The following is an 18,804-nucleotide window of genomic DNA, read 5'->3' as shown; positions in this document are numbered from 1 at the left end:
AAACCTCAACAATTACTGAATGGAAATTTCACCCTCAGCCCACTGGAGTCTGTAACCTCCAAAGCACTCCTCTCCCCATACCCCACACAGGATTTTAAACAAGAGTAAACCACCATAATTTGTGTCCTTTACTAAGGGCTGCTGTTCTAACCTTCTATTCAATTTAATTTCTGCTCTTCAAACTTTCCAGCTGAGATCAAATATTATCACCTCATTTGTAGCCCAAACATCTCTGTGAGCACTTTCAGTGTTTAAACCAGAAACTGGCCAACATTTAATTAGTGTCTGGCACACTCTGTAACTCAGAAAAACTACTGCAAATCTGAATACATTATTTAGGACTTACTGCCTAGCCTCTGCTTAACTTGGGAGCATGAACAGTAACATCGCATGGTCAAAGCCAAGTTCAAAATGGTTTGGCTACACCCTTAAACACAACAACTGAAGTGGGTAAGATGTTAGTTTGACTTCCACTTTTGAGTGCCCAATAGCAATGCTGTAATATCATAGAATTACAGTATCATAGAAAGGTTTGGGTTAGAAAGGACCTTAAGATCTTCCAGTTCCAATACCCTGCCATGGGCAGGGACGCCTCACCCTAGACCATGTCGCCCAAGGCTCTGTCCAACCTGGCCTTGAACACTGCCAGGGATGGAGCATTTACCACTTCATTGGGCAACTTGTCCCAGTGCCTCTCCATCCTCACAGTAAAAAACTTCTTCCTGAAATCTAACCTGAAATTCCCCTGTTTCAGTTTGAACCCATTTCCCCTTGTTCATCACTACAGTCCCTGATGAAGAGTCCCTCTCCAGGACCCTTGTTGGTCCCCTCCAGATACTGGAAGCTGCTCTGAAGTCTCCGCACAGCTTCTCTTCTCCAGGCTCAGCAGCTCCAGTGTTCTCAGCCTGTCTTCATACGTGAGGTGCTGCAGCCCCCTTATCATCCCCATGGCCCTCCTCTGGACTTGCTCCAACAACTCCATGTCCTGCTTATGTTGAGGACACCCCAGTGTTTGCAAATAAAGCACTGAAATGTCTCTTGATGCATTGGTTAAAAGCCAGTTCTTCTCCCTGCAGTACCACCTACAAAACAGCCTCATCTGTCTCTGCTCTGAAGGTGCATGACCAGGACAGTTCCAGAATTCAAGACAAAGATAGATTACTTCCGGTGATCCCAGGCACAAGTTTCATATCTCACCCAGGCCTTGCAATTCCTAGGTTAGGATGAGAACGGTCATGCAGGAACCTCTGAAAGCAGCACATCAGTGACTTTAACAGAGGTAGTGATCTGTACTAAAAACACTGCACCACAGCCAGACCCAGTAAGATAAGAAGATTTCACTGGTATCCCTACCCAGAGAAGAAAATGAGTATCAATTAAGAAAGTTCTCTCTTCCTGCACAGCAAATGTCCTTTTGCCACAGAGCATCACTTATATTTAATTAGCACAGCAAAATTATTCCTTGTATCTGTGGCATGCTTGCTCTTTTTGGGAAGCTCAATGAAATGCCATCTGGAATGCTTATAATTAAATGAGAAAATAGACTTCAAGTTTGTAAAAATTAAGGTCTTCAGGCACTACAGGTCATAAATGAAATATTTCATTTTCGTGCATGGACCATACTGCAAAGAGGTGCAATGAAAGATTCATATCTCTACATTAACATCTTACCTGTATGGTACTGGGCATCCACAGAGCTCACTCTCTTTCAATGAAGTTGGACTCACATGTCTCTTCAGCAGGTATTTGGTGTGACAGGGCAACAAATCAGGGGTGGACCTGAAACTGTCAGTGAAAGAGGGGTGTCAGCCAGACTGTTACCTCTAGAACTGTTAAAAAGAGACTGAGACAGCAATACTTTGTCCTAGCCAAGTATGGCCCCTTCTTTTCTACTCAAACTGCCTTAGCTGTGGTAGCATTGAGACAAGGAACAACTCAACTTTATGCTAATGAAGACTTTTTAGCAGGAATTCCTCCAGGTCCTTTAGCACTCAAACAATTCCACAGCCTGACTTTTCTCTCCTGTGCAGATGCCTGTCAGAAATAATGGGATTCTGGATTCTGTGGGCCTCATGAAAATTTTATCAAGGCAGAGCTAGAATTGGAAGGTGCAGCTTTAAAGTCAAGTCTCATTTTAAGGTTCACACCTTCTTACCTCTCCCACCTTTCAGTCTTTTCTCATGCTCAATTTAAAATGTCCCTACACACAAAATACAAAAAATTCAAATAGCTTTATAAAGTTACTACACTTTTTTGGTTTTCGTCTTGTACAATCATAGAGTTCTCTTGGTGAATTTAATTATTGCATTTAATGGACTGTTATCAAATGACCTGTGCACATGCTGACCACATAGATCGTGTATATGTTTTTAAATATGGGCTGTCATGCATTCTCTTTGACTAGCATCTCCAAAGGCTGAATCTACCAGAAGACAGATGGCTGTGTGAAGCAAAACGTATCTTAGTAGGTTCTTTAAAGGCTGACCTGTTAATAACAAGAGTATCTATAGTTAGTTGACTTTTCTACTAGTGAAATGTCTTGTGTTGTACCCATTATTAATCCTTTTCCTCACAGAACTATTGGTTCCACTGAAGATAACAAAGATAACATTAATCTTATAATCTCTTCACTGTTACTATTGTCTTCATTATGGTTGGACTTAATGATTTTAAAGGTTTTTTCCAACCTCGTTGATACTATGATTCTATGATTCTCCTCTTACAGGTTGTTTCTTGAGCACAGTTCCTCTTGTCCTGGCCCTAGAGATCCCACTAAGCACTGACATAAATTACCATGAATTATAAGGCAGGTATTATCAGGCCGCTGATACTGCCATGCATCACACTCTGGCATTATTTCTGATTGCTTTATGCCGCTGTCAGCTTAGTAAATCTAAAGGAAAAATAGTGTAACACCCTTCTCCTTCCAGCACCTCAACAGTTTTGGAAAGGGTTCTTGGCTTCGTGGTCATTGACCATCAGCAAGCTTTCCCCTTCATGAAAGTATAGATTACAAAAGTTTTTGTTTTCCCAGTCACAGAAAGTTTAGTAGCAATGATAACGAAGGTATTAAGGTAACATTCTGAAGCGTCTGTGTACAAGAACAAAGTGTGAGAGTGAGGAGGAATGAGACAGTGAAAGGCTAAGGTATGAAGTACGATAATATCGCTCTTACCTTGCTCACTTTCCTCTGGTCCAACCTTATAAAATTAAATCGGTTACTCCTAATGAATCCAGGTCTGTCTTTCTTTTCCACCACATGGCCCAAAGGCACCCAGGGGAGTACTCCTTGATCAGTTCAGATGGCAGGCAACAGCAAGCTAATCAAAGACTGTAAATGCAAAATATGGGATAAATTGCTGGAGGGGAATAACTGCCGCAAAAATAACTGCATTTCATAACAGCAGTTAACTTTGTGTGAGAAGTATTCACACCAAAGTTATTTGGTTTAGTTGCTGAAAAAGCAGTCAGTTGTTTCCGTTTTGATTCAAATCACTCTCACATTTATTCCAGACCTGTGTTTGCTTTATCAAGTTAAATATTCATGAGTTGTGATACTGAACATTTACTTCTCCCATGACAGTTGTTTTCTAAGCACAATGCTTTGCTTAATGTGTTCTGATCTCCTGTATATTTGACAGCCTGTTAGGGGTTTTATTCCTCTGGAAGTAATAAATGAGTTCTATTTGTTATATTTTTATCTTTTCTCAAGAATTTCTGCCACAAGCAATTCAGGTTGCATTTGAGATATTGAAGATTTCTCCAGATTTCATCATGAGTCTTTGGCTTCAATAAAAAAAAACCCAAAACTCTGATTTTAAACGAGTATCTTAAAATCCACAACTCACACTCAAATGGAGCAGGTGAGAGCAGCTGCAACAGTTGGAGTGCACGATCACTCTGTGAATAATATTCAGAACTACCACAACTATTTGAAAATCATCAGGGAGCCCAAATAAGATCAGATAGTCAAAGCAACTGAAGCATGGTTGCTATTTATTGCCTCACAAAATACACAGACATAACAATATAAACTTTTTGATTGAGCTAATGTGCTGGAATTTTACCAGGAACAAAGTCCTCTGGAAGAGCTGCTATTTAAAACAGAGGTAAATATAGCACTGTTCCACCTCTTTGAAGTCATTACACAATTAACAGAAGTGGGTTTGGTAAAAGCAGGGTCTTTGCAAAAGTTGCCTTTGGGAAATTTTATTCTGCCTTTTAAAATTTACATTTCATTAGCTGCCTCCCGACCCCTCTGTTGCAATTACTGGAAAGATATCAATGTTAACATATATCAACATTAACATATACAACATTAATTGTGTATCAACAAATATACAACTAATACTGCAGCATTAACTACTTAATGTGATTTTGGCATTAACTGGCACAAATAAAAAAGCTGTAAATTAATAGCCTTTTTTTTCATGTTGTTGAACTCTAATTCTACACCACCGAACGAAACAGGAACTTAATCACATTTAAAGATAACCAGTACCAGGAATCTCTATCATGTTTCCACAAGGGCAAAGTTAATTTTGAGTTCTCTGGAAAATTGAAAATGTGCCTGGTTTTGTACAGAGCCTGACCATGACTTACTGCTACATGAGATCAAATCATTCTGCATTCTCAACAGACCTGCATATCCCTACATTTTAAAGAGTTTCACTAGGTGGTTTTAAATTTATCTTTGTAAATTTCCCTTGATTTTAAGGAAAACAACAGGCTTATTCTCTCCTTATTCTCTGTATACTTTAAATTAAGACCTTGTCGGTAAAAAAACTAGCAAGAGAATTGAGCCTTCCTGAGTTCCTTTCATTTTAGTAATCTCTGAACATCACTGTGGAAGGATCATTAATCCTAGTAGCCCTCCTTGCACAGCACTTTCTTTCAGTCCAGTCTCAAAAAGGAGACAAAACCCTGTAAATTTTCAGTCACTGTTTCATGCTAGGGAACAAATGAATAATGAAAATGTTTTATCCTGACATGAAAACAGTTCCTGAAGTTATGAGAACAAAAGTGCAGCCATTGGACACTTACTAAAAACCCTAATGGCCCTAATCAGATCTGACTCCTTTCATTACAGCAGTTTAGGGGACACACACTTTAAGCAGTATGTCAAAACCATTTAAGCCTTGTCCATTCCCTAAAATGGAACATGGCTAGAATGTTTGAGCTAGAAAGACCACCAGCTGAACGTATTAAGCACTTCATCTAAACTTGACACTGCTGGTAACAGTATGGTCATCAGCAATGTCTCATTCTCACGGTCAAGCTCCAACAAAACCATCTACAAGAAACTAACTGGAGAATCAGGCCAATCATATCTTTTCCTTGTTAAATCATAGAAAACCAATAAAGGCATGTGCATTGTTACCTGCTGAATCTTAAGGGACTGCTGCAGGGACTCTGGACCTTGTGTCTTCTCCTGCTAGGCACCTGGCCTATGGGCTAAAGCCTTGACATCCTACTCAGGATGCTGCAAGAGACAGAAACGGCCCCTCAATAGTTTGACAGGTCCAGCAGTTTCCTGGAAGCTCCCCCTTTCCTGCACTTCCTAAGAACAGTAAGAAGATAATGGGACACCAGAATTTAGCTTACCAGGAGAACATGTAATAAAATAAATACCATCCTCTGCTCAGAGCCAGAAGGCAGAAGCACACACATCAGACCTCTCCTACTCTGCACATCTCTCCCCGCTGTTTTGCACCTCCTGAACTCATGCAGAAAGCCACACTTCTCTAAGTGAGCCACACACTGTGCACACACGAGATCACTGTGTTGTCTCCCCGTAAAGTCGCATGCTCAGAAGCATGCTGGGGAAGATGCAGTCCCCTGACAGGCACTGATACGCCACATTCTGTGGGGTTTGGAGCAGCTGGACAGCAGCCACTGCCTGGCCCCATGAACGCCCCTGTCTACCATGGGACACACCAGATCTTGGGGAAGATGTAAGATCTCCCTCAGTGAATATGCGGACAACATCAAGTTGGCTGGGAGTGTTGATCTGCTGAAAGACATAAAGGGTCTGCAGAGGGATCTGCAAAGCCTGCATCAATGGGCTGTGGCCAATGGTATGAAGTTCAGCAAGGCAAAGTTCTGGGTCCTGCATTTGAGCCACAACAACCCCATGCAATGCTCCAGGCCTGGGGAAGAGTGGCTGGAAAGCTGCTCGTGGTAAAGGACCTGGGGGTGCTGACTGACAGAGCCTAACATGAACAGCTTGTGCCCAGGAAGGCAAGAAGCCCGCATCAGCAATAGTGTGACAGCAGGACCAGGGCTGTGATTGTCTCCCTGTATGAGATACTGATGAGGTGAACCTTGAATCCTGTGTTCAGTTCTGAGCCCCTCATTGTAAGAGAGACATTGAGCTGCTGGAGTGGGACCGGAGAAGGGCAACGGAGTGGTTGCAGGGCCTGCAGCATAAGTGTGATGGGGAATGGCTGAGGGACTGGGGAAGGGTTAGTCTGGAGAAGAGAAGGCTGAGGGGGGACGTTATTGCTCCCTACAACTACCTGAAGTGAGGTTGTAGTGAGATGGGGTTGGTCTGTTCTCCCAAGTAACATGTTGATAGGATAAGAGGTAATGGCCTCAAGCTGCTCCTGGGAAGGGTTAGACTGGACATTAGGCACGATTTCTCCCCAGAGAGGGGGGTCAGACACTGGAACAGGCTACCCAGGGCAGTGGTGGAGTCACTGTCCCTGGAAGCATTCAAAGAACATGTAGAGGCCCTTAGTGACAGGATTCAGCGGTGGCTTTGGCAGTGCTGGGTTAACGGTTGGACTTAATAATCGTAAAGGTCTTTTCCAAACCAGCTGATTCTATGTTCCATCTGCACTCGGATGAGCACCCAGAGACCAGATAGGCCCTGTTTAAAACAACAGTTTATCTCATTGAAAAGAGCAGTTACAAACCCCACCAACTTTCATAAGCACATCAAACAAATAAATGGGAGTTATTTCTCAGCATTTTTCCAAACCAAAAGCCACATTTACTTTTAAACAGGCAACATTTCCCCAAAATGGCACTAAGGGGCTTTTTCATTACTCCTGCAGTGCTCCAAAAGGCATATTATTAATTCAAATGCCCTGCGTCTCAGATGTGTTGCTAGTTAGGGGGTAAGGCAGGGTGTGTTGGTGCATTGCATTGGCTTCCAGGTGAAATGGGACATTTGAGAGTCATCTGCTGCTAATGGGAAATGTTCTTCATTTACAAACACATACTCCATGCTTTTGTTGTCTTTTATGGCCATACACAATAACCAAGCCATGTAAATACCCACCCACTTCACAAATGAAAATTACAAATGAGTAGTTTTCACCTGAAAAGCCTATAAACATACACTTAGGAAGAGCTTATTCTGCTTCCATCCCCACTGAGGAAATCCAGTCTACAAAGCTTTACAGTATCTTAAGGCCCATGTCGCTAATCTGCGGGAGACATGAATTTAATCTAATGCATGAACTTTATTTGTACTTTCTTTCATGAAGACAATATGCCACAATAATATATTCTCTTTAATCATCAATCCATTTACGTAACATTCCCAGCTCCCAGTGCTAATCCCTAATGCCGCCCACTCCACAGCCAGCCCCTGTCTGAAGCCAGATTACCTGCACACGTTTCCCAGCCAGGTTTAACTGCTCATTCCCTTTTAAATTAAACAGTAAAAGGGGAGATGGGCTCTTCACACAGCACCACTACTCAGCCTAGGAAAATACATCTGTAATCCCCCCAACCTACAAAGTTATGTCCTGAATGCTTGAGTGAACTATTCCATCACTGTGTGAGGAAAGCTTTTACTCTCAGCTTCAGATTAATCTTAATGTTCTGGTGGAAAAAATTGCTTTCCTAGAATGGCTTGGGTTGGAAAGGACTTTAGGATCATTCAGTTCCAGCCCCATGTGATGGGCAGGGACGCCTCACCCTAGACCATGTCACCCAAGGCTCTGTTCAGCCTGGTCTTTGACACTGTAATTTACCACTTCCTTGGGCAACCCATTCCAGTGCCTCACCACCCTCACACTGAAGAACTTCTCCCTTATATCCAATCTAAACTTCCCGTTTAAGTTTTAACCCATTACCACTTGTCCTGTCACTACAGTCCCTAATGAAGACTCCCTCCCCAGCATCCCTATAGGCCCCCTTCAGATACTGGAAGGCTGCTATGAGGTCTCCACGCAGCCTTCTCTTCTCCAGGCTGAACAGCCCCAACTTTCTCAGCCTATCTTCATACGGGAGAGGCTCCAGTGCCCTGACCATCCTCGTGGCCCTTCTTTGGACCTGTTCCAACTCCTTCCTTCTCCATACAGCTGCGCTACCGCTTTCGGCACACCGAGGGGCGCCCACCGCCCCTTACTTCCACATCCCGCTGCCAGCGGCGGCCAGCCACGACCGGCAGCAGAGGAGGCAGAACGCAGACCCACAGCCAACGGGAGAGACAGGCCCCGGCGCGGACTACACCTCCCAGAGTGCTCCGGGGCCCCTTCTTCTCGCGAGAGGAAGAGTCGGAAGGGGCGAGGCGCGGCCGGAAGCGCTGTCGCTACCCTGGAGCCGGGACCAGCGCCCGCAGAGCCCGCCATGGCCGAGACCGACCCGAAGACCGTGCAGGACCTCACCGCCGTGGTGAGGGCACCGGGGTCGTGGGGAGCGCCGAGGGGAGTGCCGAGGGGAGCGCCGAGGGGAGCGCGGCCCTTCAGCGGCCCCCCTGAGGAGGGGCCCGTCAGGAACCGTGAAGCCTTCGGCCTCGCCCCGATCGTTACCTCCTGCTGCCGGGACCCGCGTCAGCTTGCTTGGCTTGGGAGGGGAGGGAGTTAAAGGGAGGTTACCTCAGCCTTTGTTGTTATAAACCGTTGCTACTGCGGAGCTATCCGGGCGCGTCCCATGGCGGCACGAAGCCAGGCGCTTCCCCGAGGTGCTGGAGGCCTCCTGTAAGGAGGAGTTACCGGAGGGCTGTGGTTGAGAGCAACGGTCTGGGAGAGAGGGGAAAAGGGCCGTTATTCTGGAGTCCTCAGCACGGGAAAGACGTGGACCTGCTGAAGAGAAAGGCCACAAAAATGATGGGGGGGATGAAGCACCTCTGCTGTGAGGAAAGGCTGAGAGAGTTGGGGTTGTTCAGCTCGGAGGACGGAAGGCCCTGGAGAGACCTTGTGGCCTTTCAACCTTTAAAAGGGGCCTTTAAGAAAAATGGGGGGGCACTTGTTAGCGGGGCTTGTTGCGAGAGGACAAGGGGTGATGATTTTAAACTAAAAGAGGGAAATTATGGCTGACGAAAAAATGTTTTATACTTAGGGTGCTAAAACACTGGCCCAGGTTGCCCAGAGAGGAGATGGATGCCCCATCCCTGGAGACATTCAAGGCCAGGCTGGAGGTGGTTCTGGGCAACCTGATATAGTTGAAAATGGCCCTACTCATTGCAGGGGGTAGGACTAGATGGGCTTTGAAGGTCCCTTCCTACCCACTGTTTTGTGGTTCTGATACTGAAAGAAGTATCATTGTGATTAACACCAAAGGTGTTAGGATTAGGAGGCTGGAAGCAGCTGTGGTGGGTTTAGTCCAGGTTGTGGAGAGCAGGCATTTTTGGGTCTTAAAAATTTTTTACTGTGAGCTCAGTTCTCCTGTGTATATATATGTATATATACACACACAACACCTAAATACGGCATTATACTGCAGCTTTTTTGCACAGTTGAGCTCAGCAATGAAAGAAAACATTGTACTAACCCCATTATGTGGGATTAATTCTATAGCAACCTCTTTAAAAAAATCAAAATGGAATTCTTTCTTTCCTTTCCATTAGGTGCAGACATTGCTCCAGCAAATGCAGGACAAATTTCAAACCATGTCCGACCAAATAATTGGAAGAAATATCCTTTTCTAAAGGCAGGTGGTAAACACTATAGAATCGTAAGTATTTTAAAGTATATTTACAGTGGGATTTGTAAGATAAAGTAACCATAAGAGTTTGAGCAAAACTGTAACCAAACAAACCAATGCAACCAGTACTGGACTGCAGTCATGTTCCTTAACTCCAGTGAACTTGATGACATGAGCTGTCGCATAGACGACCTGGAGAAGAACATTGCAGACCTTATGACTCAGGCAGGAGTGGAGGAGTTGGAAGGCGAGAACAAGACCCCTGCTACTAACAAGAGTTAAAGTGAGACAGTTGCTTGCTAGCATTTAAATAAATCCATGTATTACTTGAAATTACTGACTTTAAAGTAGATGGACTTTTTCCTTTGACTTGTGAAGGAGTCTGAAATTCATGCAGAGCAGATTTACGTATATAGAATTGTACTGTATAGAATTATGTACAAGAAGCCTTAAGAAGCTCTCCTCAGCAGGCTTCTGTTAGCCACTTCACTGAAGGTATTTTCCTTAATCAGTATTGAGAAGAGAGTTATTTTCTTTGTGTCTAGTTATTTTTGAGGAAGCTGAATTCATTTTCTTGAGTGAAATCTGAAACAACGACTGCTTTTGCAGCATGGAAAGGAGGTGAAGTGGGGAAAAAGTGTTGGTGACAAACCAAACTGTTCTGATTTTTCCTGTGAACTGCATTTGAGTGACCTGAAAAGGACCATAATCTCGTGTACATTACCAACATCAGCTCCAGCTTCCATAGCTGGAAAGCTGGTAGCAGTGTGGCGCTACTTCTCCATGTACTGCACCCTGTATTGTTCAGCTTCTTTTTAGCTGCAAGAGCCTGTGGACCTGCTGTGCACAGGGGCTGAAGAGCAAGGTACTTTCCATCAGCTGTAAATTCCTGTTTGTGTAAGTTAGGAGGTTGCTAGGAGTACAACAAAAACATGTAAATAAACTCAAGTAATCAGGTAGCACCACACACAGCACTACAGCAATCACTAAAGGTGTTTCAGAAGATGGGAGCAGTGCAAGTGTGCGACAATGGTTACAGCATTGTCCTGGGTTCAGCTGTAACAGTTGTTTTTCTTCTTCTTAGTAGCTGGTGCAGTGCTTTAGTCGGAGAACAATGCTGACAACACACCAATGTTTTAGTTCTTGCTAAGTAATGTTTACCCCGATCAAGGACTTTTTAGTCTCGCTCTGCCGGTGAGGAGGGGCACAAGAAGCCAGGTTTCATCTCAGTTTGTATAGAGCTTGAATTTTGTCATCCATGAAAGGTAAATTAAAATACTAGATGTATCATGTTAGATTAAGTTTTTTTTTATTTTTAAAGTGGAATTGACATGTCTCAGCTTCTCTTGGGCTTGAGATTCTGGGATCACATCTGGTGTACTATGCAGCCTATGTAGTGGGCATGTGTGTTTGCAACAGGTACACGTCTTGCTTGTTAAGGTACCTGTTTTATATAATACTTTAACAGAAAAGCAAATTATTTTATTATTCTGTTTCCCCAACAGGTTGCCAATAACTGAAGATGAATCCTGAAAGACAACTTTTTTTCTTTTTTTTTCCTAGAAATCCTTGGAATTACAGAACAGCTTTTTGCATCTACTGTGTGTAAAAGCATTTTTATATTGTTACAGAGCTTGCATTCCTGATGTATATTGTATAGCTACGGATAGGTAATTTATATTTTGATTTGTGTACTGTAATTTAACTTTTTGAATTCTTGTTACGAGGATCAATTAGTTGTGTTATTAAAACACAGATCTTAGGATCTCAACTACTGGGTGTATTTTTTTGTGAAGTCACTTTTTCTCTTTCCTATACTTTTTCTAGATGTTTAATATTTGATAGCTAAAGGTATAGTGACTCCCATCAAATAGAAAACTTAACTGTCCTGTGTAACTTTGTGAAGTGAGGGACAAGACTAAAACTTAACATTAATCTTAGCCTGTCGCTCAACTACGTGAGGACTGCGTGTTGCTTTCTCATACATGTAATAAGGTGATTTTTGGTAAACTTGAGACTAACATGCAAATCATATGTCCTATTCCTGGTATTATCTTATTTGTGTGTTTTAGAACCAGAAATTTAGATTTAGTACTAGAGATGTGTGTACGCAGTTGCGCAACCACTGCCATTCAGGTCTGTTTGTTTGACAGATAAGGAACTATTGACTATGAAAAAATCTCACTGTGGAATTTTAAGTTTTTTAACACTGTAAAATTCTACTTTGAAACCTTGTCATTTAGCATCACCTGTGAACAATAATTGTCATTAGAACAGTAGGCAGAATAGGGATGGGATTGAGCATCTCTCTATGTGGGCTTACAGTTTAAATCCCTGGCTCGCTGCACAAAATGGTTTGCTAACAAACTGATGACATACTGAGTAACAAAAAAAAGGAGTTAGAATTGCAAATCCTTGCTTCTCTTTGAATAACAGCTGGCTAGAGTTCTTCAAAATACTTGATTTGGAAAGATGTTCACTTTACTAATCACATCCACATATATGAGTCTGGAGTTTAATGCGTTACATTAGGGTATTTTGGCAATGGAATATTTAGAAGAGTTTGTATTATGTCACTTGTGGAGAAAAATGACCAATGTTGGACACGACTGACAATCACTGCAATGCTCTTCCATCTTGACACACAAATTTAAAAGGGCACTGATGCCAGTCAGCAGTTACATGTGGACCACACTTAAAACTGTTCTTCGAATGCCACCACTTTGGCACCTATGTATTCTGAAAGCAATATGACAGGTCATTTTTCAAAGCTGGGGACTCTAATGAAAGGTCATAATGGGAATTTTATGAATATTGGAAATGTATCGCTATACATTGTAATACCAGCCTGGGGATCTTTGTAATGTCACTTAAAAATCTAATAAAACTATCGTGGTAACAAATAGTCAGCTCGTATATATTAAAGCAAAATCTAGCATATATGTGCGTGTGTTGTGGTTTAAGCTCGGCCGGTAACTGAGAGCCATGCAGCCGCTCGCTCACTCCCCCCTTTCTTCCCCTTGCTCCCGGAGGGATGGGGAGGAGAATCAAATAACTCCCATGGGTTGAGATAAGAACAGTCCAGTAACTAAGGTTTAACACAAACCACTACTGCTACCGCCAGTAATGGTAGTGGTAAGGGAAATAACGAGGGAAGAGAATACAAACGCTCACCACCCACCAACTGATACCCAGCCTGACCCGAGCAGTGATCTAGCCCTTCCAGATAACTGCCCCCAGTTTCTATACTGGGCATGATGTGCTGTGGTATGGAATACTTTTTTGGCTAGTTTGGGTCAGGTGTCCTGTCTCTGCTTCCTCCTGACTTCCCCTCCTCCCTGGCAGAGCGTGAGGCTCAGAAAGTCCTTGGTCAGAGTAAACATTACTGAGCAACAACTAAAACCATCAGTGTTATCAGCGCTGTTCCCAGGCTGAAAGTCAAAAACAGCACTGCACCAGCTACTAAAGAGAAAAATGACTGCTACTGCTGAACCCAGGACAGCATGGTTGTGTTTAGTTACACGTCATAGAATGACTTTAGCACAGCCACTTATAGAACATAGTTTAGGGTACAGGTGTGTTGTGTATAACGAAAGGGTGGGCAGTTCATGCCCTGTCAAATTTGGGTTTTACTAAGTAATTACAACATAGACCAAATTCATAGGAAAGTATACTAAGGTAGAGAGTAATTTTGTATGGTGTTCATTCAACCATAAATCTTCACCTGGCCTTCCTCCTGTGGGAGAAATGAATTTGCTTCCCCTGTCCTGCACACAGCAGCAGTCAGCCTTCTTTTCTGCAGTTTATTGTGTCAGAATAACTTTCTGGAAACTATTTCAGCTGTAAGAAGTAAGTAGACTCTTCACATCACTGGGAAGATTCTAGCCACTTTCTAGGAGGGGTAGTTGTCCCTCATAAATTTAACACTTGACTGATCCTGAAAAGTAACAATTCAGTTCCAGACAGGCCCTTCAGACAGGAAGGTATTACTTTAGCTCTGTCAATATGACATATTTTGCAGAAACAAGTTTTATTATGACTCAGAACCTGTGACAGAGCTACGTACAAACAGCACATGGAAGCCAATGCACAGTCCATTTTCGCCACGCTTTCTTGAAGTGCAGTTAGTTTAATAGACAAAGCAAAGCAGGTGATGACTGTTCTTAAGTGTATTTTTATATGGATTTGGTAAAACTTCACCAAATAGTAGTGGTTTTGGTTTTTTCTACTGAATATGCTGGTTCACATCTTACCTGACAAATATATTTGTCTTTTCCGCTGGGCTGCCTCACTTGTGAAGAAAAGGATCAATAGCTTGGATAAGGACTGCCTTACTCATAGAATATGAAGAAAGCTGTTGTGTATTTTCATTGAAATCAGAGTGCTGTGTTCTGTTCAGGGCTGCCTTGGAGACTTACATTTGCATTTTTTGGTTGTTTATGCTAAACTCCATATGAACGCTTTAGGCTGCTCCCTATCCTCACGGTAACAGATACTTGGATTTTATTAATGTATTTATGTTTTATGTTATTTAGGTTATACATATTAGGTGAGATAGGTGGAAAATGCACTGTAGAGTGTGCCGCATCCTTTGTTCTTCCCCATCCCAGCCCAAGCTCGAGGAAGGGGATAACAAAGCATTTAGCAAGAGAGCATGAGGTATGGAACTGCAAAGAACAAGTGGAGTATCTATGGGTCCTTCAAAAAGAAGAACAGCTGAGGACAGAGGAGACAGAAGCCCCTGCTCCTGTTTTAAGTCCCTCAAGCTCTCCATTGTCTCTGCTCTCACCTCATTGGATTTCTATTACAGTCATCCTCCCCAGCCCCTGCTTCTCTTCCATGCTGACTCCTCAGAGCTCCATGTCGGCTGTTGCTGAAACGTTTTTCAGTTTCCAAACTGTCTTCAGGAAACTACTACGTATGGATGCTTGTTCAGAGAAGATCTACACTAGGAACACCAAATAGAATGAGTTCTTTTCTATGACAGGAACTATGAGTGACACCACACATCTCTTCAGCCACACTTTTCAAGGCTGTCCTTAATAGCAGTACTGTTTCCTGAGTGCTCCACTTAAGACCTGCGAACCAGAGCAAGCCGAAGACTTTAGGAGCCTTGTGGCCCATGTATTTTACACTGGGTAATAGAAATAAATTCGAAACTCATATCTCAACATAAAAAGAACATGGATCTGTTGGAACAAGTCCAGAGGAGGGCCACGAGAATGATCAGGGGACTGGAGCACCTCCCATATGAAGACAGGCTGAGAAAGTTGGGGCTGTTCAGCCTGGAGAAGAGAAGGCTGCGTGGAGACCTCATAGCAGCCTTCCAGTATCTGAAGGGGGCATATAGGGATGCTGGGGATGGACTCTTCATTAGGGACTGTAGTGATAGGACAAGGGGTAATGGGTTAAAACTTAAACAGGGGAAGTTCAGATTGGATAAAAGGAGGAAATTCTTTCCTGTTAGGGTGGTGAGGCACTGGAATAAGTTGCCCAGGGAGGTTGTGAATGCTCCATCCCTGGCAGTGTTCAAGGCCAGGTTGGATGAGGCCTTGGGCGATATGGTTTAGTGTGAAGTGTCCCTGCCCATGGCAGGGGGGTTGGAACTTGATGATCTTAAGGTCCTTTCCAACCCTAACTATTCTATGATCTTCGCTCTTCTGCTGTTTTAATTCATATGTTCATGGCAGGAATTATACTGTCTCAGTACAGAGGAAAAGCATTATAATAACTCCATTTATTGGTCCATTTTGAACCACTTAGGCCTGCTGGTAAGTGATCCAGAATTATGGTATCCTTAAGAGGATTTTTCATTTAATCTCTGTCCAAAAGACAATGTACGGTAAATAAGACTGCACACACATAGCTCTTCAACTAACACCATCTGGTTCATGCACTAAATGTAGCTGATTATAGGCCAGAGAGGCACACTAAATGATGACACTTGCTATCTGCATGAACTAGATTCTATGCCCTCCTTCCCCTGAGCTGAAGCCAGGTCTCGCAGATGCCTGGCAAGTCCTGCTGCTGGTTTGGGATAGTGCTCACCAAAAATTACTTGGACTTCATCTCACAGTCTGCTGTTGGCAGAGGAGACGGGGAGCATTTGTGCAGGTTCATGTTATATGGCCTCCTCTAGCCTTCTCAACACTCCCAGTGAAGTACCATTGGTACCACTGGTTCCTTTCCTTAGATGAATGAACCACAGGGAATTAGTTTGCCTGAACGTACCATTGAAACCTGGGAGGGACCGAACCCACTGGTCTTTCAGTCCTTGGGGGAGGCTGAAGTCACTCAGCAGTTCTTCCTGCAAGCTTGAAAACACCTGAAACCAATGACTTCATATTGTAAATACATTTGACATTGTGTTTTCAAAAAGAAAATCGTTTTGATTCCATACGGTTTGCTGTGAAACGCCTATAACCAAGGCCAGAGACACTGTCCATCCTCTTTCTAACGTTACACCTGAGACAGCAGTTCTGCAGGTATTCACATGGAATCACTTAAAGCTCTTCACTTTTCCTTAGGATGATAACTTTCTAGCAGATAGTGCCTTCTAGTGGGCACATTCTCACTAATAGAAAAAACACTACTCAGATTAATTATTTGGTTGCCTTTCACATACAAGTTCAGATGTTAGGACTTTAATGAGCCACATGCTGGTTTGAAATGTGGTTATTACACAAGACACTAAGGCTTTGTTTACAACGAAGAAAGTTAACAGGATACACAAGCCACTTCCTGAGCTTTGAGACTTACTGTGCTTTGAAAACCCCTGACGCTTGCTGAGATTTATTTTCTGACTGCAATGTAGAGTTAATGAAATTAGGTCATTAGGAAAATAAAGCGTGGGAATAGAAACTTTCCATCTTACGAGCACTCTGAGATAGGAAAGATTAAGCACGAATTGCCTGTGTGAAAAATGCACGTGTATTAATAGAAAGCGTTCTTTCATGTCGCTTTACTAAAGACTTGACATTTTTATTTATGAAGCTCTTCTAGCTGGATCCGTATGTAAAAATATCTTCGGTTTACGGAGCTGCAGAACATACAATCCTTGCTCAAGAGATCAAATCCTGTTCAAAATAGCACCTGGAGAAGTGACAGAGTTAAGTGTTCCTCAAGTCTCACATTCATAGGCTTATATGGCAAGTCTGGACGGAAGACCCACTACCCTTTTGGGCAAGCCCCCATACAGGTGTGGAAAATACAGCAAAATAATTCATCTTCTTCTGGGCAAAATGGAGAAAACAGGCAAAGGGCTACCTGAAAACCTTAGACGTCCTCACTTCAAAACATGTTCATTCTAAAAAGTATTATTTAGAGCTAGAAAGCAGTAAGAAAAAATCGAAGAGCACTGCAGTAGTAAAATATCTAAGGCCCAAAAGTACAAATCGTATTGATCTTTGCAAACAGAGTGATTCTTCAAGGATTTTGTTCACTTGTGAAGTACCAGGAAGATGACCCTCCAAGGCTTAATCACCAGGTCTTTTAGGAAAAAAAGCATGTGTATTTTTTCCTGGCTTTACAGAGCAGTCAATTCTTTTGATGTAAATGGCTTGTCACCAAAGATAAAACCACCTGCGTGCTTGTTTGCCTAAACTCATGCTGAGAGACACAATACAGGGCCTCAGTCATGTTATTATCTTTAAAAAAATACCTGGTTCCAGCCACTGAGAGTGATTGTTACTGAATGTTATTGTGACATAAGTGGGGAAAAAACAAACCAAAACCTTAGGCTGTTTTTTGTCAGTGAAACCTTAGCCCTCCTGCTGTTGACATTCAAAACATCATAAATCAGACCAAAACTTCTTAACCAAATTAATGTGACTGCAAATGTTAAAACTAATGACAAATGCAATGGACATTTATTAGAAAGGACATCACTGGGATCTCCAACAAGTCAGGCAAAAAATTAAATCAGGTTCTTCCGAGAGGGTTACAAATAGATGTGTCGTTTTAATAACTTTGACAAGTGTACCATGCAGCTGAGAACTGGGTGCATCTTAAAAGACAATTAACCATAGATGTTGAACAGGGTTCACTGCCCTGGAAATTCTTTGTGAATACCTCGTCCATGTTATCAGCGTTACCCTGTTATATGAGAAGGTGCAGAATTGTGCATTTCATGAGTAGCCCCAATTCTCACTTTTTTAACGAAGAATATATTCAGAACCAGTACAGAATCCATAAGTGAGGGCTTTTTAATTCTTTGAGTGTTGCAGGTGACAGTGGAGATGATCAGGGTACCCTTGATAATGTGGTTTTAAATCATAGGATCATAGAATAATTAGGGTTGGGAAGGTCCTTAAGATCCTCTAAAATGCTCTTAATGTTATTTTTATACAAGGTCCTTCACATTAACGTTGTTTTTCTTTTAGGTCAGAAGAACTTCTAAATAAAAATCAATGCAGCAGCTTAAGACTTTATTGAGCAGCTGTGGAAGTGAATGACCGTGATGTTTTAATTGCTTCTCAGGGATTCCGGACATGATCAAGGCCTTCCTCCCTACATCCCCACTGAAGACACTCTTTGGGATTCAAGGTGATTGACAGGTTAGATTATTAGTGCCACTCATTAGTAAGAAATGTAGTAAATTGAAGCCCTTGCAAGCTCTTTTGCTTGCTCAATAAGGCTCTTGTAAAATTCCATTTTGAGCACTTCTAAAACAACAGGCAACAGTAAACAATATTTAGCAGAATGACACCATCTGCCATTTATTTAGTTTTAGTATCATCTTTCCAGTGTTTTAAGCAAAGATTTGGTTACAGGTGCTGACAATTGGCACTATAAATTCTGATTTTCTGCTGTCTGAATAGTAAGGAGCAAAACCAAATAAAGTGCAGATTTAAACCTCAGTTTTCACACATTATTGAGCTTATGAGAGGTGTTTTCAGACCAATTCGCTCTTGCCTCATGTTCATG

The 18,804-nt window shown here is 42.5% G+C and overlaps 1 protein-coding gene and 2 long non-coding RNA genes across 3 annotated transcripts in view; 1 reads left to right on the top strand and 2 right to left on the bottom strand.

The window, feature by feature from the left end:
• The window catches only part of LOC133215130 (uncharacterized), a 29,636-nt gene extending 27,911 nt beyond the window's left edge, over positions 1 to 1,725 (bottom strand). The window contains exon 1 of the long non-coding RNA XR_009726321.1: positions 1,672 to 1,725. This is a non-coding gene — a long non-coding RNA (uncharacterized LOC133215130). The remainder of the gene's footprint in view (positions 1 to 1,671) is intronic.
• Positions 1,726 to 1,735: 10 nt separating this feature from the next.
• LOC133215128 (uncharacterized) lies at positions 1,736 to 8,421 on the bottom strand. The gene is made up of 3 exons (XR_009726319.1): positions 8,287 to 8,421; positions 3,176 to 3,331; positions 1,736 to 1,785 (listed from the first exon to the last, which is right to left on the bottom strand). It is a non-coding gene; the product is annotated as an uncharacterized LOC133215128 (long non-coding RNA).
• Positions 8,422 to 8,473: 52 nt separating this feature from the next.
• Positions 8,474 to 12,782, top strand: HSBP1 (heat shock factor binding protein 1). Its single transcript, XM_061358896.1, has 4 exons — positions 8,474 to 8,628; positions 9,803 to 9,869; positions 10,043 to 10,162; positions 11,385 to 12,782. Exons 1-3 carry the CDS (start codon positions 8,584 to 8,586, stop codon positions 10,159 to 10,161), a joined length of 231 nt encoding a protein of 76 aa, XP_061214880.1. The 5' UTR covers positions 8,474 to 8,583; the 3' UTR covers position 10,162; positions 11,385 to 12,782.
• Positions 12,783 to 18,804: the final 6,022 nt, after the last annotated feature.

Source organism: Neopsephotus bourkii, unplaced genomic scaffold, assembly GCF_033783945.1.
Source record: "Neopsephotus bourkii isolate Nb327-2 ecotype Australia unplaced genomic scaffold, CSIRO-AGI_Nbou_v1 NB_954, whole genome shotgun sequence".
NCBI lineage: Eukaryota > Metazoa > Chordata > Aves > Psittaciformes > Psittacidae > Neopsephotus > Neopsephotus bourkii.
This window is presented reverse-complemented; position numbering and strand designations above follow the sequence as displayed.

Bases quoted from the DNA above. Each gene is read 5' to 3' on its own strand.
- HSBP1 (XM_061358896.1), top strand. From the start codon at position 8,584: ATGGCCGAGACCGACCCGAAGACCGTGCAGGACCTCACCGCCGTG. The intron at 8,629-9,802 runs GTGAGGGCACCG...CCTTTCCATTAG, and splicing joins TGCAGGACCTCACCGCCGTG to GTGCAGACATTGCTCCAGCA. The intron at 9,870-10,042 runs ATATCCTTTTCT...ACTCCAGTGAAC, and splicing joins CGACCAAATAATTGGAAGAA to TTGATGACATGAGCTGTCGC.